The sequence below is a fragment of the Melospiza melodia genome, chromosome 21, assembly GCF_035770615.1.
Source record: "Melospiza melodia melodia isolate bMelMel2 chromosome 21, bMelMel2.pri, whole genome shotgun sequence".
Classification (NCBI taxonomy): domain Eukaryota; kingdom Metazoa; phylum Chordata; class Aves; order Passeriformes; family Passerellidae; genus Melospiza; species Melospiza melodia.
Window position 1 is genome coordinate 14037395 of NC_086214.1, and position 23830 is coordinate 14061224.

Below are 23830 nucleotides of genomic sequence, written 5' to 3' on the forward strand. Positions count from 1 at the left end.
AGCCCACATGGATGCTCGTGTTCCCTCACTGCTGGCAAGCACTGAGCTCAAAAGCAAACCCCACACCTGGCAGAGGACCAGGCTCATGGTCTTCTTAACACATCTCCTTATTTCTCTCTCAGGTTCCCCAGGATGAGTACAACCAGAGCCTGACCTCATGCCTTTCAATCGTTCTGCTGGTGTTGTAGCTCACAGGTTTGCTGGGAAGGACCTTAAAGCCTGTTCAGCCAGCCTTTAATGCAGCCTAAGGCAACGCAGATTAGGGCAGCTCCTGCCAGCTACCTTTGTCCCAGTAACAGCAATAAAGGAAGTATTTTTAAAAGAGCCAAACAATGTGTGTTAGCAGGGCACAACCACTGCAGGTGTGTCAATGGAGACAGCTCCTCTCCCTGCAGAGCAGCTAAAAGCTCCTCAAAACAGAGGGTTTTCAGGCAAAAGGGGCAGTTCTTTCTCTCCTGCTGCTTTTCAAGCCAAACAGGCAGCAGAGAGACCAACACCATGTCCTGGGCAAGCCCAGCAGCCCACTGCAGGGAAGTAGCTGTGGGGACAGCCAGAAAGGAAGGATGGGGACTCCTGGAATCCTGGCTCTGCACCAGCCCTGACCTGTAGCCCAGAGATTCCCATGTGGCTGAGGCCCAAATCCACAGGCTAGTTTTAAAGTCTGTTTCCTGTCGAGTGCAGCCAAAGCATTTTGCCAGACTCAGAAAAGTCATGTGCTGAGTGTGCTCTGATTGTCTAGCAAAGGGGTGTGGGTGAGACAGGGAGTGATGGAGGGGAAGGTGATGAGGAAGGTGCACGCTCCCAGATCAGGTTTAAACACGCAAGACTTGCATGCAACTTGTCTGAATGTCTTCCCCTCACAGGGGGGAAAGAGGCAAGGGAAGAAAGGCTGAGGCTGAACCTGCAGTGCAAACATGAGCCCAGTCCCTCTGTGCAGCATCTCCACGCAGGGCACGAGGGGACGGGAGAGGAGCAGGCAGAGAACCCCGCAGCTGCCTCGCGCCGCAGCGGGCACAGCACACGCATATTCAAACAGGTCTGGCTTCGCTCCCTGCGGCCAGAGGAGACTCCAGCACCGGGGGAAGGCACTACTGCAAAGTATGAGCAGGGCCGCTGGTAATTAGTTACAAACTTTTAATTACTGGGAAGGCAGGCAGGCAAACCCTTAGCAAGCACGAGGACAAGAGAGCCAGGGAGTTCACTGTGTCACTCCGCAGGCACTCCACAGGCACTGGGACACGGCACTGCTCCAAGCCCAGCCCCGTGGGCTCTGCCTCCCTCCGTGCCAGCTCCTGACTGGGTGCCAGCTCCCAGCAGCCCCGTGCTGGGCCTGCATCTCCTCCCAGGGCTCCGGCACGGCCGGGTGCTCTCCAAGGAGAGCTGCAGGGGAGGCTGGAGCAGCTCATGGGCTGGAGGAACCCGCAATATTTCAAAATCTATTCTAGGATGCAATTCACCAGAGCTCACTGGGCAAAGACACATCTCCAGGCTGAGCTGCTCTTCCCTCATAATGAACTGGGTGGGATTAACTGGAGCCCTCTTCCCTATCCTCTGAGCTCCCCTCCCAGCACTGCCCACTCTCTGCAGGTACACACGGGTGCAGTCCCTCCCCGGCTCTGCAGGGAGCGTGCCCTGCACTGGGAGCTGAGCCGGGGAGCAAGAGCAGGAAGGAGCACCCGTGCAGGCACAGGGGCAGGGACCCCTGTGCCTCCGTGGCTCTCCCTGCGGGCACACACAGCTCCTGGCACCCGCCTCCTGGCAGATTATTTTCTGCAAATCACCCTGCCCACACCAGGTGCCAGGATTTCCCATCAGTCAACAGAAAGTCCACAGTGACAGCCGACCCTGAGTCATCGGGACTGCGGTCACTGACCTGCCCTGGCACATCAAAACCTTTAGAGACTCACACTGATGCCCTGGATGTTTTTCTAAAACAGGAGTTTCTGTCAGCACTATCACCATGGATCCCATGCAATACAAAACCAGACGCTTTAAAATAACATATAGCCACACAGACACTTTCCCCCAAACCCAAGCCTTTGCAATTTTCCAACAGAATGGGAATGTAATGGTAGCACTGAGAAGGGCAGAGGGGATCCTAAAACTACAAACAACACAGTAATTGAGAATTAAATTTGATAAAATAAATTCATACAAATGCCTAACCACCTTTCCTTTGAAATTTCAGTAAGGGAGAGGCCTGGGTCAGCTGCAGGGCAGGAGCTGCCACCTGACCCACCTCCACAGCCACTGGGCAGGACCATGGCAAGGGGTCACATCTGGGGCTGGCACTTGGGATGGCAGTTAAGGTGCCTGCCAAGATCCTGAAGGACACACACTTAACCTGGCTCATGAAATACTGATCCTGTTTCTCCACAGCAGAAAAATCACTGAAGTTACCTGCATTTCTGTTTTCCCACTTCCTCAGGGAGAGGCCAGGCTGGGCTGGTCCCAGGAAGGCCAGGCATGGCCCTCGAGCTCTGTTCTGTTTGCAGAGGGCAGCCCAAAGCTGGGGGTGGCTCTCACTGAGGCCACCCCATCCCAGACTGCTCTTTGCAAGCACCAGGCTCCAGCACAGACCCTCCTTCTTACGTCTGCATCTCCATCATTGCAGCATTTCTTTTTTTCCTGTTAAGCAATTGGGAATCCTGGTTGCCCGGGCAACTGTTACACTGCAGTGTGAGGTACCTACAGAAGCTACGACTTTAGAACTCCTTTATTTTTCACACTTAAAAAAATTCCACATGATCATCACTGAAAAGAGTAGGCCCTGGCCATGCCAAGGGGGAAGCTGAGCTACCCCAGGAAGAAATAACGGATTTCCTCATACTCTTGTGAATCCATCTATGGCTTTTGATGCTTAGGAAGTTTTGCCAATCAGCAGCTGGCTCTGGTGAAAGCAGATGATGCTCCTCTCTGAACACTCAGGGCTGCTGAGCTGAAGCTGAGTGGGGCCTGCCCCTGCCCTGGCAGGCAGCCCTGCACGGGCACAGCAGGGGCTGCTCCGTGGGCAGGTGGAGGCTGTGACAAGGACACAAGGGCAGTGGGGAGTCCCTTCATCTTTTATTTAAACACCAGCAACCAAATTAAAATCCACATGTGGGTTTGCTGTGGCCCCCCTAGAGCATCTGATTCTCCTCCTGTACCTGTCAGCTCCTTGGCAGCCCTTATGCACCTAGATTACTGAAGCAAGACCAGCCGACTGCAGTGACAGCAAAGGCCTGACACAATTCCAGTGAGAACTCTTCCCCACTCTGTGCCCACTATCCTGGCTGGTTTGCAGCCGCTCTTTGGTCCTTGTGTGCATCTCCCTGTCATCACTTGGTAAACAAACCATACACCAACTCCTGCTCTCCTTGTATAGCAACAGTCACTTGTCACTGCAAAGAATTTTCCATTTTATAGCCGTCTGTAATTATATTGCTCACTCTCCTGTCAAGACAGAAATAATGCCCCAACGCCTTCCCTGCACCTGCCTCAGGAATGCTGCTGGTCCTGTGGCTGGCATTGGAGAGGTTTAAAAGGCCTTATTACACAGCTCCCCTCATAAACATTTTATTAGCCGTTTAAAAACACACTTTCAGTTATGAGTTTTCCAAAGCATATTTCAGCTCTTTTCTTCTGTAACATTTGCTGATTGAAAATACCTCATCAATAAGCAATCAGGAGAGTGATTTGCAATTTTGAGCCAGATAATCTTTAACTCTCTGCTCTGGGGATCACAGCTGGTGCCAGAGAAAGGGACATGCTGAGCCAGGGGGATCCTCAGTTACCACTGACCTGCAGGACCTCCAGCACAGACCAGACCAGTTGGTCAGGCTCTCCACTGCTGCACAGAGCTTTGATTCCTAAATGTAATGGAAAAAGCCCTACATCCTAAAGACCTTATTCTAGCTGGGACTGCCATGGTGCAGGAGATTCACAGCAGGAGCAAGAATCCACCAGCCTGACTCCAAAAATGTTCCAACCAGAACCAGAGAGATGCTGGGGAACAAGCTGTCCCCACACAGTCCCAAATGGAACCCAACCAGCCCCAGCTGCCAAAACTCCATTGGCCAAGGCACTCACTCACCTGTAGGATCTGGGGATTTTCCATCACTCCTATCAACTCTGAGCATTCCTGATTGGAATGGTGCTCATTTGTCTATGTTGCTCAGCTGCCACAAGCAGCTTGTTCACGGCCCAGCACCGACACCGAGCGCTCGCCCCAAGCCCACCCGACCTGCTGCCCAGGAGCAGAGCCTGCGGGGCTGGCAAGGCGAGGAGCCAGCTCCCCGGCAGCAGGCCCGCGTCCCCAGCCTCTGCAGCCACCCCCTGACCCCCTGCACCCTCCCGGGTGACAGCACCTGCCCGGCCCCGGCCCCGTGTCCCTGCCCGCGATGCCCACCGGCCCCTCTGGCTGCCAGAACCCCGGCTGGTTGCCACGGGAACCAAAGCCATGGTTTCCATGGCAACTGCGTCATTCTGCCGGCTCTCAGAGATGAGATCCCGCAGTGATGCCGGATGTGCTGGCCTGGTACCACCGACAGCAAAACACAGGTGGGGCACCAGGGCACCACCACAGAGCGCGTCAGCACTGCGCTGCAGCCAGCCGGGCACTGCCACCACCCTCAGCCACCACCCACTGCCACACCAGGGCACTGCCACACCAGGGCACTGCCACCACCCTCAGCCACAGCTCACTGCAGCCCGTGCCTCAGGAGCCCCTGCTCAGCACAGGACCACAGTCCTGCTTTCCCCAAACACAAGCTAAAATCACAAGGGGCTTGACCCAAAGCCCCGAGATGCTAACAGACTGTGCTCAGCGCTGGGAGAGCAGGGCGAGGGTCTCACCATGACCAGTTCCCAGGGGACTGGGTGCAAACGGGGGCAGCCACAGGACAAGGACTTCAGGCTCCCAGTGCTCCCAGAGCTTCAGCTTCTCAAGATCTCAAACTCAAACTTCACACCAGGAGCTGAACCAAAGTAAAGCCTGCAAGGTGAAGCGGAGCCTGCCCCTGGCTCCCCGTGAGCGTGAGGCCGTGGGTGTTTGCCAGCAGCCTCCTGAGCCAGCGCTCCAGTGCCCCAGCCCAGGACGAGCACAGCAGCCAAGGAGTGCTGCTGTGGCCTGGCTGGTGACCTCACCCTCATGAGCACAGGGGCTCGAGGCAAGGAGCCCATCCTCACTGCACCACCCACCACTGCTCAACCTGCCTGCAGGGGTAGGGATGAACTTCTAGACAGAAATACTTCCCAGAATAGGAAATATGCCTGGAGCAATCATGGAAACCGAGAACATGCATTGGTATTTACATTTATCATTTCACACTGATAACTGCACTTCAGGCTCCAGATAGTAAAAGACAACAGGCCCTAATCTGTGATCAAAACTAGGGCTGGAACGTGGCTGTTTGCACCAACCTGTCAGTCAGCCTCCTGAAGCACCACACTCTGCACAAAGTACAGACAGTCACTGGGGCAGAGAGCAGGAATGATCCAAATCAGGAAGACAAAAAAGAAATTCAGAAGAAAATAAACAACGAACAAGCCACCAAAAAAAAAAACAAACCCAAAAAGCAAAGCAAAAAGGCAGCAACCAACTGGAACCCACAGTACAACAAAGCAAGGAATAGCAGAGCCATGCCCAGGCCAGTCACTGGCCCCCATGCTGGCTGTCACCAGGTAAGCAGATGTGGTTTAATTCCTTGATATGACTCCCAGGGACACAAGAAATTCAATTTTATAATAACTGAAGTATGACTTGCAATCACTTGGTGTTTAGTTTGGCCATGTCTTTTGGTTTTCCTATTTTTATTTTTTAACCAGTCTCAGTTGTTCAGGAAACAAATGAGATATTTCTAATGATTCCAGTGGATTCCAGAAACCCCAAAGACCCTGAAATACCACGGGGTGTTTGTTAGTTAGAAAATGATCCCCAAAAAATTACAATAACTTGAGAAATTAAAACTTGATAACTTTTAATTTCAAATTTAATTCTGCAGTACTTAAATTTTAAAAAAATTGAAATGAAAAAGAATTGTGGGAAATATGCTTTTGAGATTAAGTGTCATCATTTTCTGCAAACCGAAATGAAGGATGCTGCATCTCAAGAAGGGATTGTTATTATTACTATTATTATTATTAACACGACTGCTGGATGCAGGACCCCAAAGCTCTTCCCAAGCCTTTGTGATGACGCATGGACAGCAGCTCCAGAGGGCAACAGGCAGGTTTATGTCTTGGAGCCACAGCCAGAGCTGTGTGCCAGGGATGAGGAGCAGATTTCTGAGCAGACACTTTATCCCTACATCCCCTTGCTGCAGTGCCTCTGTATTTTCCTTGCAGGCAGATCTGAGCAGCTGCTGCAGGAGCCAAGGCAGAGTTCTGGATGGGTCCAGGGCGCAGCCCTCCCTCTGTTGCTGTTCCTACGCCCTGGCTCAGTCAACAGGCACACGGCACAGGTAAGCTGCACACCTGAAGGGACCCTGAGCAGGGAGTGAGGGCTTCTCCTGGGAGAGGACACCTCCCAGAACAGCTCTGGCAGGTGAGGCTGGCGCCAGGAGCCAAGGGCTCTGACAGCAGCACTCCCCCTCGCACGCAGCAGGTCCGATGTGACTCAGAGACGTGCCATCCTCCGCACCACCTCTCCTTCCTGTTTGTCCCTGCACCTAAGGAGGTCAGTGCCACTTACTCACACCCCAGCAGCTCCACCCACGGCCCACGGAGCAGATCTGGGTCACCAGAGGATTGCTCTCCATCCATCTCCCTCGCTGGCAGGGCCACGGTGGCAGCGGGAGGACACAAACCCAGCTGTTAAAGGCAAACCCACTCCAGCACCTGTGTGAGGCCATGAGGCAGGGCCGTGCCTGGCTGCAAACCTCTGTCTGTGCAGAGAGCTGGGGCTGCCCCTGGGGCTGCCCTGCTGCTGGCACAGCTGCCCTCCATGCCATGGCACCCACACTGCCCCTGCTGCTCTCAGTGCAGCTCCTCTGCTGGGCTGAGGGGCTGCCTTTGCTGTGTTCCAAAGACAGGCGACTCCTGCAACGTCACACATAAAATAGAGCCCATGCAACCACGCTGTAATTACCACCACTCTCGTTAGGGCCCACGCGCTGTCTCCCCTCCCATGCCAGCTCCCACAGCAGGTGGCAACCAGAACAAGCAACAGCCCCCAAACACACCAGCTACCATGCAGCAGCATTCCCAAACCCTGTGCTGCAATCCCCTTACAGACTGGTTTGGTTTGTACAACCCTGAGTGCTTCTTAAACTACTACTTAAATGACAGCAGTGGAACAGGTGTGGATTCTCTGACAATTACAAACACACTGACAGATTTATAATTCCATTCACCCTTTCCAAATTCTCATCTACAACTAATGAGTGAGATACTTTAAAAAAAATCACTATCCTTCTTGGCAACGGTTAAGACACAGCTCCAATTACTCAACAAGTTCCAAATGCTGGACATTTTTAATCACTATTCCAGGACATGTTTTGTGGCCACTCCTGCAAATAAAAATGCCCTGATGGCTCCCTGGACAAGCCTCCCTACAGACAGGTCCTGCTGCAGCTGGAGGAACAGCAGGGAATTAAACAGTGGGTTTTTTTAAGGTCTTATTTCTTCTCATCACTTTCTGAAATCTACAGATGACACCACGTTGCTTGACCATAGCCTACGGATGCTGCAGGTCTTCATTACTGACGCTGAGATTCAGGCTAATTAGACAAGATAGCATCAGTGGATCAGGTCAGGCAAACACCATGAAGCAGCACATCTTGGCATCTGAACGCTGCTCACGTGAGGGAGGCATGGCAGGTACTGATGGACCCCACTCTTACTAGACAAGTTTTACAGAAGATGAGTCTATTCACCTCATAGCTGGCACAGAATAAAAAATAACAGTTACAGCCATCCTAGTCAAGGTGGGGAACTTAACAGGATTCAGCAGCACAGTTTGGTTTATGCATTTTGATCAATAATCCAGTCACAACAGTGCCTGAATGTAAATGAGTTCTGGTCTTTAATCACAACCATTGTCAGACCTGTGGTTTGTGTCTGCAGTCCAGCACCTCCCTGCACCAGATCTGGCATGGCTGCAGGGCTCTCTGCACCCATCAACGCCCAAACCAAGCACTGCTATGGCACCCAAAAATCCTCTTGTTCTTGGCTGGCCAAATCCACTGGCCTTGTTCTGGTTCTCTACACAGACAGGATGAATGACTGCTCAGGCACCAGTGAAGTGACCGATAAATAAAACAAACTAGAAGACAAAGAGATGCTGTGAATCTTAAAAGGAAAATTTAACCAAATCCAGTATCTGGTCTGTTCACATGTCCACAAGATCAGCTTAAAAAGGGCTTCACAAAGGATTTTTACATGCACTACTTAGGCATCCTTGGATAGTACTCTGGATTCATCCTACCCCAAGGGAGTCAAATCTGTTGATTACTGTTGCCATGAACAGGAAACTGTATCATTCTTAGGGGCACAACTGTTACTGCAGGCAGTTTGAGAAGACAAGGGAGATGATGCGAGGATAAACAACTTCAACACCATAAATGATTAGCAACACTAGTGAGCACAGGTAAGTCATAAGGAAATTTCACCTTTCTTGTCCTTTCCCAAGGTAATAATGACAAACCATAGTATAAATCCTTAGCTCACTACAGCTACATTTTGTCTCTAACACTACAAGCACGGCTGCCAGAGGACTTCTGTGAATCAGTAAGCAAAGTTATTTCACAAACAGAGCCAAAACTGCTCTGCAGGACCAGGCCCATCTGCCACCACAGCAGCCCCCGGTGCCTCTGCCACACCTGAGCAGCATGTGCAGGGCTTGGGATCACTGCCTTGCTTCCACACCTTCCAAAGACTTTTGCTCTTTGCGTTTTGCATGCTCTGGGAAGCACAGCTGCGTCTCAGACTTTGAAAGCACCTTGTTATTTAGTCAGCATTTCAGCTGTACTGGGGAAACTGGCCAACGGGCAGAACCTGCAGCACAACCCAAGACTAATGGGTTGGGCTGGGCTGTGTGCCAGTTGTCCCAGTGTCACCTGGTGACCAAATCACCTGGATGTCATCTGACGCTAAATGTACAGTAGAAAATAACCCCCAAAACTGGAGGGTGCTCAGGTGCCACAGTGATAGGCACAGTTTGAGAACACGGAGTAGCAGTGTTGCTTAAGGGCTTCAATTAGCTTCCAAAGATGATTCCATTTCCTAGGGGGAAGGAATCCTCCTGAGAGGGCCAAAGCCAGCCCAGCTGCACAGGCTGTGAGCCATGTCTGACATGTGCCAGGCTGGGCACTGCTCCCCGCTGCCCTCCCTGCATGGGCACAGCCAGAGGGGCTCTGGGGAGGACAGGCCTGTCCTCTGCTGGGGACACTGCTCAGGACACAGGGCTCTGCTCTGCTGGGGACACTGCTCAGGACAGCCAGGACACAGGGCTCTGCTCTCTCAAAACAAACAGCATTTTATTCTCACTGTGGTTTTTTCCACATCGCTCCACGCACCTTACAAACTTCCCAGAGGTCTCCTGCACTTCCACTCAGGTTGTGCAGGCAGTAAAGACCAAGAGCCGAGGTGGCCCCTGCAAAACAGACTTGGCTGCAGCTGTGTGCCGGGTCTGGAGCCCACCACGCTGCTGGACCCACGGGACACCCTCCTCAGCTGAGAGCTGCAGCACAACAGCCCACACTGCCTCAGGCTGAATCACCAGCTAAAGGGATTATTAACTTCCAGCTGCGCTGGGCCCCATTTCCTTTGTGCGACAGTGTGCCTAATTGCAAATTCTAATTTACTGTAGCAGAGCACAAGCCCAGGTCCAAGGATAAATTAAAATGACGGCTCTATGGGAAGTTCAGAATTTAACTTTCTAACTTATCTGATTTGATGCAGATACAAATATTTAAATCCAGCCAAGGAAACAAACAGTCTGTTTCTAAGAAGTTCCAGCTGGGAAGGGGGACAGGAAGGATTCTGTAGGAAGAGAGGCTGCAACAATCAGTGTACTGTCACAGCGCCTGCAGGAGCAGAACAGCCGCTGTGCAGCTTTGGCTGGTGCTGTGCTCCTCCCCTGCCAGGCTCATTTGGGTTTAAGTTTCCTGAGCTTTTTTTTTCCCTTTAGTGAAAAACTACTTTGCTATCCTGAGAGCAAGAGCTTTTACTTTTAAATCTCCTTTGTACAATTGCACTGTTCTCTTTTCAAGGGAAACACTGAGCCTGTGAGCGAAACACACGGAGCCTGGCACATGACTGTTGGTCATCCCCACACTGATAGATGTTAGCTCTGTTGAAACAGATCAAACCTGAATTCAAACTGCAGTAAAAAAAAATTTAAAAACTTTTGTTTCTGAATGCTGAAATTTCAAATCAGATTTCTAGTAGTCTGGGTTTTTAGCACAATTGAATCCCGTGACTGAATCACAGACCCACGGCTTTGGTGCTGCCAAGGAAAACAGTGCCCAGGATACTCCCTGAGCAGCTGCCAGAGAGGATGAGGAGGAGAAGGCAGTGCGGTGAGGAGGTTACACAACACCACCCAACGTCACTGCCGTGGGCAGCCTGCCAGCCCTGCCCGGGGCCGGGTCAGCGCCAGCTCACGCCACCAGCAGGGCCTTGTGCTCGCCATGTGCTCCCCACACACGTGGAGGCGGACGCTGGTACGGCCCCAGGGCACCGTGACCTTCCCTGCCAGCCGGGAGAGAACCGGGAGAGAACCGGCTGCGGGAGCACCCGGCTGACCGACGGACAGCCACGGACAGACTGCACACGGACCAACTGCACACCGACCGACAGACAGACTGCACACCGACTGACAGACAGACTGCACACCGACTGACAGACAGCCACGGACAGACTGCACACCGACTGATAGACAGACTGCACACCGACTGACAGACAGCCACGGACAGACTGCACACCGATCGACAGACAGACTGCACACCGACTGACAGACAGACTGCACACCGACTGACAGACAGCCACGGACAGACTGCACACCGACTGACGGACAGACTGCACACCGACTGACAGACAGCCACGGACAGACTGCACACCGACTGACGGACAGACTGCACACTGACTGACAGACAGACTGCACACCGACTGACGGACAGCCACGGACAGACAGCACACCGACCGACAGACAGACTGCACGCTGACTGACGGACAGACTGCACACCGACTGACAGACAGCCACGGACAGACTGCACACCGACCGACAGACAGACTGCACGCTGACTGACGGACAGACTGCACACCGACTGACAGACAGCCACGGACAGACTGCACACCGACTGACGGACAGACTGCACACTGACTGACAGACAGACTGCACACCGACTGACAGACAGCCACGGACAGACTGCACACCGACCGACAGACAGACTGCACGCTGACTGACGGACAGACTGCACACCGACTGACAGACAGCCACGGACAGACTGCACACCGACTGACGGACAGACTGCACACTGACTGACGGACAGACTGCACACCGACTGACAGACAGCCACGGACAGACTGCACACCGACTGACGGACAGACTGCACACCAACTGACGGACAGCCACGGACAGACAGCACACCGACCGACAGACAGACTGCACACCGACTGACGGACAGCCACGGACAGACAGCACACCGACCGACAGACAGACTGCACGCTGACTGACGGACAGACTGCACACCGACTGACAGACAGCCACGGACAGACAGCACACCGACCGACAGACAGACTGCACACTGACTGACAGACAGACTGCACACCGACTGACGGACAGCCACGGACAGACAGCACACCGACCGACAGACAGACTGCACACTGACTGACAGACAGACTGCACACCGACTGACGGACAGCCACGGACAGACTGCACACCGACTGACAGACAGACTGCACACCGACTGACAGACAGCCACGGACAGACTGCACACCGACCGACAGACAGACTGCACACCGACTGACGGACAGCCACGGACAGACTGCACACGGACCAACGGACAGACGGCACACTGACTGACAGACAGACTGCACACCAACTGACAGACAGCCACGGACAGACCGCACACAGACCAACGGACAGACTGCACACTGACTGATGGACAGACTGCACACCGACTGACGGACAGACTGCACACTGACTGACAGACAGCCACGGACAGACTGCACATGGACCGACAGACAGACTGCACACCAACTGACGGACAGCCACGGACAGACTGCACACCGACTGACGGACAGACTGCACACTGACTGACAGACAGACTGCACACCAACTGACGGACAGCCACGGACAGACTGCACACCGACTGACGGACAGACTGCACACCGACTGACGGACAGCCACGGACAGACTGCACACCGACTGACAGACAGCCACGGACAGACTGCACACTGACTAACTGCACACCGACCGACAGACAGACGGCACACTGACTGACGGACAGCCACGGACAGACTGCACACCGACTGACGGACAGACTGCACACCGACTGACAGACAGCCACGGACAGACTGCACACTGACCAACTGCACACCGACCGACAGACAGACGGCACACTGACTGACGGACAGCCACGGACAGACTGCACACCAACTGATGGACAGACTGCACACTGACTGGCCGTCAGGGAGGTTCCTCCTGCAAACTACAACATCAGCCTGCCAAAACCCAAAAGAAAGGCTCAGATCGTCTCTAAAGCCCATTAGGCCTCAGTACAACCACACCCCCAAAAACCACTTTTTCGAGCAACACAGAGAGTGGCTGGGTACAGTCAGAATTTGCCCCAGCCCAAGTCCCTCTGAGGGAAGTTGTTGGTGAAAACTAAGAAGAGGGCTGAACTGGTCTAATTCTGAGGCATTACTGACTCTCCAAAGCAAAGCTGAAGTGAATAATCAATTCTGAACACCAGAGGGAAATGGTGTTTGAGAGTGGCTGAGGAAAAATGGAAACAAAGTGAGAAAAGATTACATTTTACTGTGGAAAAGACCATTGTGATCAATCCTCAGCACCTTTTATTCCAGTCAAAATGTACAAGGTGTACTAGGTCTCTATTTGCATTGTAATTGCAGCAACTCTTCCAATTTCCAAGTGAATTTTAACTGCCTTACATACTACTGATTTCACATTCACAGGGGACATCTACAATTTCTTTTGTGCTACCATTAACCACTTTCCCAAACATTAAACAAGCAAACACTAACACTTATTTCCCTCCAGCTACAAACACAACTGATTTTTACCTGTGCTTTCTCCCAGATTCACTCCTGGTGGTGCCCCATCCACCTACAGCCTCATGCTGCAGCCTCAGATTCTAGGCTTTCCTTGCCTCCAAGCAAATGACTTGTACTCACACGTCCCCCTCATCAAAATTTTGAGACATACCAAATCTTTACCAAAATCTGTCTTTTGGTTAAGCAAACAGAAAACCTCCCCAAACCATAGATATTAAAATTCACCTGGGCCCAAAAGGAAACAACTGAAGTTCACTCAGCCTGGGTCTCTAAGATGAATTATCTGCTCCGTGCCATCACCACTTCAGGAAAGGATGATGTGGGTGAACCTGGAACCCCCAGAAGGGGGGTTTCTGTGCACCCACGTCAGCCCTGGGCTCTGCCCAGCCCCACGAGCGCTGCACGTACCTGGATGTATCGCAAGGCACTCCTGAGGACGCTGAGGTTTGAGGTCTTCTTGTCATCCACGTTGGGGATGTTGCGCTTTAATGTCTCAAAGCACTCTTTCAAATGAGCACGTCTAAAGAAAACACAGGTGGGTCGTCAGCTGCCAGGAGACACAGCAGGAACCAATTCCACGGAGGGGAGAGCTTAACTGGGGCCTTAATCCAGCAAAGCACCTACACCTGTGCATAGCAGCCCCCCAGCATAGCGTGTCACAGCTGAGCCAGCTCACCAGCAGGGTCTGTGCCTGGGCTCTATCCCAGCTTTGTTAGGAACACCGTGCAGCCTTAAATAAAATATCTCATCTCACTGTGCTGGTGCTTTCACTGTCACCATACTTCCAATTTAGCTAGTCAGGCTTATAAGAGTCTTGGGTCAGAAACTGATGTTTATTCTGTATTCACACTGTACACTGACCCCTCATTTGGGGTATTTTACTCTTTTTAAATCAAAAGAGAGTCACACTGTTATGCACTGTTACTGCTTTGCAGGATCAGGGTGGTTGGGATGCAATGGTGCAGTTAAACAGAACATATTGGGAAGCAAGAAATGCAGAATTAAGCTATAAGAAAGCCAAGCAATACTGCAAAATTCAGTAATAGTCACTAAGAATTTTATTCAGTTTATCTGTTTAAAAAACAAGCAAGCAAACAAACAAAAACCCACCAAAGCCAAACAAATATTGACAGACAATAGGCCAAAAAAAGGAGGGGAATTACAATTAAAAAACCCAAACCCCTGGCTTTCTACGCACCTGTTCTTCTCCAATTTATTATGTACTTCCCTGGTCCCAACCCTGTAACCCAAACAGAACAAAGATCAGCTCAGTGTCAGGTTGAAAACTCCTGCCTCACACCTGTGCCTGCAGCAGTGTCTGTATGTTGAGATGCAAAAGCAGAAGTGTTCATATATCACTGGTTTAACATTAAGTACATCTATATTTCTGCCTACACTGTTTCAAGATAAACTCCATACTTTACACGTGCATCAGAGGAACCAAGCATTGTGCACACAGTGCACAGAAGATACAAACAGGTGTGATGTGTGTGTGTATAGACAGGGCTACTACCAACAACAGGGCAAGACACAAAGTATGGATTTTAAATATTTGTACAGACCCAGAGAGCCCAGATTCTGACCTGGTTCTGATCTATGCCTACACTCACGTGGGACAAGGTTTGTGCAGTTCCATATTCAAGCATATGGGATTGAGCAGACACTTCCAACTTTGGGTTTTTACTGTGCGTGAAACAACACAGCTGAGGATAAACATGGAATGAAGCAATACAGGAATTCTCCAGTCACTGCTGAAGGAAAAACCACCGTGAGTTTCTGGTTTCGGAGTTGGAGTCCACCCACTCTCTGAATCAGAGGAATATTTTTAGGAAAAGCCAAACAAATTCATGTTAACTCAGTTTTTCAGCTCAGTTTTTCAGCGATAAGGTACATTAGCAGATGTGGAGATTTCAAGAATCTTTCATACACTGTGCAAAGTAATTATTTGCCTTTGACTGAAAATACAGGACATTGAGGTAATAATATTTAATAAATTGTCACAAATATTTGACAGCATTTTCCTGTGAAACATTTACAGGCTGGAAAAGACATCTTTTCTGTGCTTATGGAGCAATTCTAGGGGGAGGCAGTGGTGATGCTGTGCTCCACACTGGCACCACAGCCCCCCACCTGCCAGGGCAAAGCTCGGTCTGGCAGCACAGCAGCAGGTTGTGGGTGCACTTGCAGCCACCCCACTGCCCACAGCCCAGGCAGCCACACTTGTGCAGCCTGCCCTGTGCCAGCAGAAACCTCCTCCACAGCTCCTGAACCCACACAACATCAGTGACGGGCTCTCTCCATTAGTGCACAGACCAACAGACCCTTCCAGCAGCAGACAGGCTCTGAAGATCTCAATCTGCTTAGAGGAACTACACTGGCATTTTACTAAAGCCTTTATCTTCACAAACTCCTATCTGCATTACTTTCACTGTTTCTATGCATTCTGGGATCTGTACATCCCAATGAACCTTTTCTCTGTCCACTATACATCTCCACCAGTCCCCATGGCATTCACACACCATCTCTAACACCACTGCCAGGAGACATCCCCCTGCTGCAGGCAGCCAGGAGAACAGAGGCCCAGACAGCACAGCCAGGAGGGAAGACTGCACAGATCCAGGTCACTTATGCTGCAGGAAAATTGAGGGGCCAAAGGAAACAGGTAAAACTGCTGCAAAGAAGGGAATGATTTGTTCTCCCAGTCCACAAGCAGTAATACCAGACTCTCTACTGGGATACTGTGGTCTGGAAACAACCACCTACAGAGAAGGCAGGGTCTCCACCAGCCAAAGTCCTTAAAAACAAGCCAGAAAAACACTAACCTGGAGCAACATCAGAGCCACAAGTCCTGTCAGAGGGTGAGGGCAGACTAAATAGTCTTCAGCCGCTTCCAGCAGCAAGATTCTGAGCAAGCAAGAGGCCCTTAGCACTTACAGCACTGAGAAACTGGTGATCTCTGTCCTCAGAATAACATCTCCCAGATCCCATTCCAGTATTCAAGAAAGCTCCCACAAGCAGCAGTGCACTTTGATTTCCCTGACCAGTACAAGCAGTGATCTTTTGCCAAACATAACACGAGATACCACTTGAGATCAGACATGCAGGGCTGGGATTTGCTTCCTAACACAGTTCTGGCCTGCAAAAAAAAATCCTTACACAAAATCTTACAGTGTGGAGTGAGGGAGGGAAATAAAACCCCATCAAGCTAAAAAACCCTGCTCTCAGCAATTTGAAGACATTAAACATCCACAGGTCTTGGCATTTCTGATCCAACAACACTTTGCACAAGCAGGAGCCGCTCCAGAGGGATGCAGCTTCGGCTGTCCCTCCTGGAGACACGGTGCACTCACCCTCCAATTCTCTTCTTGAGCTCGATGGGTTTCATGTCATCGGCGGGCGCCAGCTTGAGGGCGCCGAGGGGCGCGGGCGCTGCCGGGTGCTGCAGGGGCTGGATGGGCTGCGGCACCACATGGTGCTGGGAGATGGCCAGCACGGGCGCCGCGTAGTGCGGCAGCTGCTTGGGGCTGCCCGAGGGCGGCGTGGCCGCCTTCCCGTCCGGCAGGTGCGGCCCCGGCGGCCGCTGGATCACCGGCGCCACCGAGGGCGCTTCCTTGGGCACGCTGGGAGTGCTTACGAGGGGCTGGTGGCGCTGCACCAGCGGCGGCGACAGGGCCGTCTGCGCTGCTTGCTGGGGGGAGCTGGTGACAACGGGGATGGGAATGACCGAAATGGGAGCTGCCAGCGGCGGCGGCGGCAGGGGCACGGCGCCCGGCGGGGAGATGGGCACCAGCAGTTCGCTCCGGGGCTCCTCTGGGGACAGGGTGCTGTTGGCCCGGGGCACGCTGGCCTTGCCCGCCTTCTTCTGCTCCTGCTCCCTCTCCACGCAGAGCTTCTCATGCTTCTCATTCTCCTCTGAAAGAGAAACATCCACAGTGAGCAATGGCACATCCCTGACCTTCCCTGAGAGCAGCCTACAACCAGCACGGGGCAGGATCCCTAAGTTAAAATACCTTCACACTATCCCGAGTGAACCCCAGCTCAATGCACACTGCACTGATACAAACACATCAGGGCACCCCTTTACTGCTGTGGATTTTAATCAAGATCTTAAACTTGGCTTTGATGTATGTATGTTCCTATATGTTTTCAGAACACCGGACAAAGTAAATGAAATCTGTGTGGCCCGACTAGGAAAATAAACCTCATCAAACGCAATCCAGGGCTCTGGCTTTAATTGTGTGAACATGGCACAAACAAAATTTATTTATACAAGTCCTGTGGCGCCAGTGGCCCTGGCATCTAGACATTGCGCAGCCTTAATCAAATATCTCCAAACCCACCATCCGTGAGGCTCAGCAGATCCCGCTCCTGACAACCTCTGAGGAGCTGCAACGAAAGGTGGTGCAGCAACCTCGGCACAGTAATATACAAATATCTGGAAAATAAAACCTTAATTTATCAAGGGAGGGATCAGGGGAAGGACATGGACAGTTGGGTGTTCTGTCTTAAAAAATCACCAAAATCAGGTAATTCAGAGGAAGCTCTAAGAAACATCCCAACAGAGCCTCTCCCAGGAGAAGCTGTGGCTCAACTGAAACGCTGAAGTCAGAACATGTATTTAGGAAATTAAAGAGAAGAGCATGTATGCTGCCATCTGGAATGACCAGGTTATGTTCAATCCCCCAGTGATCTTCAAGACAATCTGTATTGACATAACAAGGGGAACAGGGCACAGAGATGCCCAGCCCTGGCCACCCCAGATGGGCCCTGCCACTACTGGGATACTTTCTAACCCATCTTTTGATTTTGAAGGGTATGGTGCAAAAACTACAGAGAGCACAAAAGGCAACAAAACTCTTACTCCCGATTCTGAATGCCCTTTGGTACCTGTGACCGCACAGCAACACTGACCCAGATCCAGCTGACACAATTTCCTGAAGTTCAGCTGCAGCAGCAGCCCAAACACAGCCCAGCCTCCCCTGGAGAGCACAAGCCAGGTGAAGCAGCCAGCTGCCAAGGTAAACACGGTCCTGAACCCACATCTGGAGAAACCACCCTCTGGACTGAGCTCTAGCACTGGGGCTGCAGCCCCAGCCTCTGACCCTGCAGCACTCACAGAAGCACCATGTGAAATTCGGTCATCAGGAAGGGTTTCACATCCATACAGCACTCTTCCCAGGGCTGCCTGAGACTCACATCCACAGTTTGCTTTCAACTTCTGCAGCATAAGTAGCGCGAGTGAGCAAACAATCTGACTGACTCCAAAATAGGAGGGAAGTTGCTTAAGCAGCAGCTGAGCCTTAAAGCTGCATTTCTCTGTATTTTCTCAAAATATTTCAGGGTATTATCAACAGTTCCTTAAAGGAAGAAGCGAAGCAGCGCAGGGTGGCAAAAACTCCATCAGGAATCCCCTGGTGCAAACACAAATCTCAGCTACCAACAATTTCAGAGTGGTTCAGTTCAACGACATTAATAACTAATAAAGAAAAGCCCTTTGTCCGCAGATCTTTTGCTCCACTTTGCTGCTGGTTCGCAGCCAGAGCCAATGCAGTGGCCCTGGCACAGGGTGCATGAGGAAACCCAGCCCCGAGGAGCTGCTGACTCACGGTGCTCCCTGAGCACGTCCGGCTTAGGGAGGGAGAGCGGCCGCAGGCTGAGCGGCACCGCTGGCCACGCACACACGGAGCAGAGCTGCCCGCCAGCCTCCAGCTGCACCGGCACTCAGAGCAGAGAGCAGCAAAGGGGTCACCAGTGGGAAGCCGTGGCAGTGCCCGGTGAGGACAGCAGCACCTGCCGGGCTGCTGGAGGTGACACGGCCACAGCAGAGCAGAGCTCCCAGCCAGGACACCTGAGACCTGCACCGAGGGCGGTGTGGGAGCAGGAGCTGGCCTGCAACTCCTGCAACCAGCTGCACTCGTGGGGAAGGGAGAGAACAGCCAAGCAAGGTTAGAGCAGGCATTACTGATCACAAGTATTTATGTAAATGTCTCTGGGAGCAGGTGCAGCCCTCGGGCTGCTGACAACCTGCCAGCAAGGCCTTTGGTGTTGCTCCCTTGAGCTAAAGTTTATTTCAAGGATTTTTTTAGCCAAGATCTAACACTGAAGAGCCACTGTCCTCTTGGGTCTGAGGTACCCACAGGCAGAAAGGACCCATGCTCCCAGGCCCAGCAAAAGGACTGCAGGGCCCTGAGCCACCTCCCTGGACAGAAACCAGAAACCCTCCCACTGGGTGGTGAAGGTCTGTCTCCTGCTCGCTCTGCACTCACGCCCTGCACACAAACCGAAGACGCTCTTTGAAGAAAGCCCCCCCAAGCTCTATGTTTTCTCATATGAAGGAGGCTCACCCACGTTTGGTCACAGATACAGATCAAGAAGGGGTGATCACCATGCTGTGCGACACATGCCAGACACATGCAAGGCTCACTCCCTCCCTTGTGGCACACTCAGCACAGGATCTCCTGCAAGCCCATATACAGAAAGCAGCAAAGGCTCAGGGCATCCCCTTGGCTAAGAGGACAGCTGAATCCAAAGGTGCACCTCAAAATTATGTGTAATTTCCACTCATTCTTCACACTCTTAACAAGGGGACAGAGGACAGAACAAACCATGGGAGTGAACCAGTCCTGAGAACCCCTAGGGGATCTGAACCACAGCCCAAGCACGAGGGGTCCTGGAATCCCACCCTGGCCACACCACCCAGGCAGTGACAGCAACTTGGGCAGCCACAGGACAGAACAGCAAATCCTGTCCTGGGAGGACACTGAAACAGGGTCAGCACCCCTGACCAGTGGCCTGGTGCTATTCAGGGTCTCCAAGATCTGAGTACACAGCACCAGGCACTCTTTGTTACCTAATAATCTGCTGCGTTTAAATATATCTCGCCCCTTTTGGCTGCCCTGGAAATGCCACCCATCTGTCAGAGCCTGGCTGCCAGGGCAGCCAGGAGCAGTGGGCAGAGCCCTTGGGCCGGCAGTGGGGCCTGCAGCAGCCAGGCCATGGCTCAGCCTCCCGGGAGGAGCAGGCTCTGAGGGATGCCAGAGCCCTCGGAGTGCTCCTGCCTTTCACTAGGGACACCATCAGTACCCAGAGTTTATCAACAGCGCGTGCCTTTCCACAGCCAAGCATCCCACCTCTAGCGTGCTCAGTGGAGAACATCTCTCACTCCAGGAACAGTGAGGCAGCTCCATGCTGTTGTTTTCTGAAGGGTCTGAAGTGTTTTTCTGACTGATTCAATGTGTCTGGGAACTTATCCTGCATCCCTTGAACTGCTTCAGCCCTGGAGAGGAGTGCCTTGGGTGTCACTCGCTCTGGATATGCAGCAGTGTCACCCGCAGGAGTGACGGCAGGCTCCTACCAGGAAAGTGCTGGGTACTGAAGAGTCTCCAGGTATTCACTGCTCCAAAGGCTGCCCTGGGGGGGAAAAGCCATGCCAAGAGGAAGGGCAGGCTGGAGCCTGGAGGTTGGATTGTGTTTCTGCAAGTTCCTGGCTCTGCAGGGGAGAACCAGGAAGGGGGAGATAAGAACAGTCAGCAGAACTGGAGCCCAGCAAAGCTCAGCATCAGCCAAGCAAGCTCTGAGTCACAGCAAATGCTGCTGACACCAGAGGCTGCAGCACACAGCCACGGGCACTTCCAGGCCTAGGAACAAGCCTGCAGGACTGAGAACCCTTTAAAATCAGGACACTTTTCTGACTCCTTCTGAATTTTGGTTGACAACAGCACAAGTCCCACTTTTCTCTCCCATCTTAGCTAAAACTTGGCAGTCTGGTGCCCAGCCCTTGGCACTGTGGTTTCTCCACCAGTACCACGGCAGACTCAAGACGTGGCACTGGTTCCCAAAGGCCTGTGGGCTCCTGGCCGTGCCCCCAGTGCGGAGCTGGCTGCCAGGCACGGGGTGACCCTTCCTCAGGGCCAGCGGCCACTGCTGCTCCCAGCCTGACCCCAAACGGGCCGCTGCGCTCCTCCCCGCACCCTGCGCCTCACCAGCACCTCAAACACCAACTGAACTGCATCCGGGAGCACACTGCTCACAAAGGACCCTGAAACGCTTCAGCATTACTACTCAGACCTTCACAATACACTACAGAGAAGCAAGAGCTAGGCCAGCCTAACTGGGGTCAGTTTCAGGGGTGCAGAGACCCCCACCCCACCTGAGACCCTCCCTGCGAGCGAGCCTGCTGCACTGCCACTGCTGTCACATGCTCACACCTCATCTGCAGACCGGGTCACCATTCACTGCTAACAACCACAATACTCAGATTTCCACTTTCTCAACCAGAAGAAGAATCAATAATAACTAAATAAATACCTGGCAGACATTTTTAAAAACAGCTTCTCCAGTCTCTACAGATAATTTACATTTACAATAGCTTTAATAAGCTATTCCAGTGCTTAAATGAATTCCTGAATCAGCTCTAGAGTAATTTTAGCTGCATTTTAGTTACAACTAACTCTTTGTGGACAGAAGAAAGAAAGGGTGAGGATTTAGCAGCACTACAAAGGAAAACAGATCAAGATTGCTAAAAAACCAAAACCATCATGGAGAGTCTCATCTCTACAGAAAGCCCAGGACCATCACGTCACCAGGATGCCAAGCGTGCCACTGTCACAGCTGCAGCATCACACCTTGGTGGGCTGGAGGGATGCACAGCTCCTGTTGTACCTTTCCATGGTTCTTGGGATAAAGTGCAGGAAAGCACTGGCTCTGACAGGCCATGTGGGCACCAACAGCACATGCTGACCCTGCTCCACCATCCAGGGAGCTGCACCTGGGCAGCCAAGCAGGTGAGCTGTCCTATACAAGATGGGCCTGTGCTTTTCCACCAGGCATCAGCGTTTTTGAGACAGGGAGGCAAAGTAACGCACTCTGATAAAAAGCTTGTATTTCTGTCAGCTGAACAGCTTCTGTGTCACAGTTCAGAGCAAGAAGTGGCAGGGCTGACAGGCAGGACCCAACCTACCCGCTCCCACACACACATGAGGACACTGCTGTCCCTGCTTCTGGCCCAGGGACAGAGGCACACGCTGCAGGAACAGTGAACCACGACATGCCTTAAATGTACAGGTTGGAAAAGAACAGTCAACATGAGCTGACTTAAAAAACAGTATTTAAACAGACTATGTATCCTTAAAACAGACCAAAAAGTCCACAGATGTGCCCTCAGAGAAACTCTGAGACCCCACTTATCCGCTGCTGGCAAGAGCTCTGCAGGCTGCCTTGAGTCTACAGCTCGTGTGTTACACAGCCAGCACAGCGTGTGTGTGTGTGTTACACAGCCAGCACAGTGTGTGTGAGTGTTACACAGCCAGCACAGTGTGTGTGTGTTACACAGCCAGCACAGTGTGTGTGTGTGTGTTACACAGCCAGCACAGCGTGTGTGTGTTACACAGCCAGCACAGCGTGTGTGTGTGTGTTACACAGCCAGCACAGTGTGTGTGTGTTACACAGCCAGCACAGTGTGTGTGTGTGTGTTACACAGCCAGCACAGCGTGTGTGTGTTACACAGCCAGCACAGCGTGTGTGTGTGTGTTACACAGCCAGCACTGTGTGTGTGTGTGTGTTACACAGCCAGCACTGTGTGTGTGTGTGTGTTACACAGCCAGCACAGTGTGTGTGTGTTACACAGCCAGCACAGTGTGTGTGTGTGTGTTACACAGCCAGCACAGCGTGTGTGTGTGTGTTACACAGCCAGCACTGTGTGTGTGAGTGTTACACAGCCAGCACTGTGTGTGTGTGTTACACAGCCAGCACAGTGTGTGTGTGTGTGTTACACAGCCAGCACTGTGTGTGTGTGTTACACAGCCAGCACTGTGTGTGTGTGTGTGTGTTACACAGCCAGCACTGTGTGTGTGTGTTACACAGCCAGCACTGTGTGTGTGTGTGTGTTACACAGCCAGCACTGTGTGTGTGTGTTACACAGCCAGCACTGTGTGTGTGTGTGTGTTACACAGCCAGCAAACACACTGCTCGTGTGTTACACAGCCAGCACAGTGTGTGTTTGTTACACAGCCAGCAAGGGAGCATAGACAGGTGAAATGAGTTCAGTGAGTCATGGCAAAACTGGATCTGGCAGATAATAGCCAGCCTGTTAGGTAAGCATGTTTGCTCCAGGTAACATTCCTCGATCCTGTGACAAGAACAAGAACTCACTGCTGCACCTTCATCCCAGGGCTGCACCAGGCCTTGCTTCCACAGGCTGCTCACTCTAGCCAGCTTTCTTCTCAAGAAAATGAAGGAAATGTGCAGATTACCCTTTAGAACCCTATCTCCATACTTGAAAAAGAAAGAAGAATCAATTTTGATGGGTATCTGCCCATCAAAACAGGGAGTCACCACCATCACTTTAACTGGCTGCACCAAGGCGGTTATCCCTGGAATCCCATGACAATTATCCTTGCCACCCCCGAGATTCAGACATTGCTGTGTCACAGAGCAAGGCTCTTCCTGAAGTCAAAGTCTAATTGTCACTATGGCACTATGGCACTGTTGTCCTCAGAACTGCAGTGCAGCTCTCCTGCAAGCCTCTGGAAACAGATAAACTCACACTGTGTGTCGGGAGGTGCTTTAACCTCCCCTGACAGAAACCCAGGGGGTGCGCTGCCTGTGGCAGCCA

The 23830-nt window shown here is 52.2% G+C and overlaps 1 protein-coding gene across 1 annotated transcript in view; it reads right to left on the reverse strand.

Moving 5' to 3' along the window:
• Nucleotides 1-23830, reverse strand: part of MNT (MAX network transcriptional repressor) — a 35472-nt gene that overhangs the window by 9167 nt on the left and 2475 nt on the right. The window contains exons 2-4 of the mRNA XM_063173919.1: nucleotides 16569-17130; nucleotides 14417-14458; nucleotides 13627-13738 (exon numbers count right to left, since the gene is read on the reverse strand). Coding sequence (XP_063029989.1) covers nucleotides 13627-13738; nucleotides 14417-14458; nucleotides 16569-17130 — 716 coding nt within the window. The remainder of the gene's footprint in view (nucleotides 1-13626; nucleotides 13739-14416; nucleotides 14459-16568; nucleotides 17131-23830) is intronic.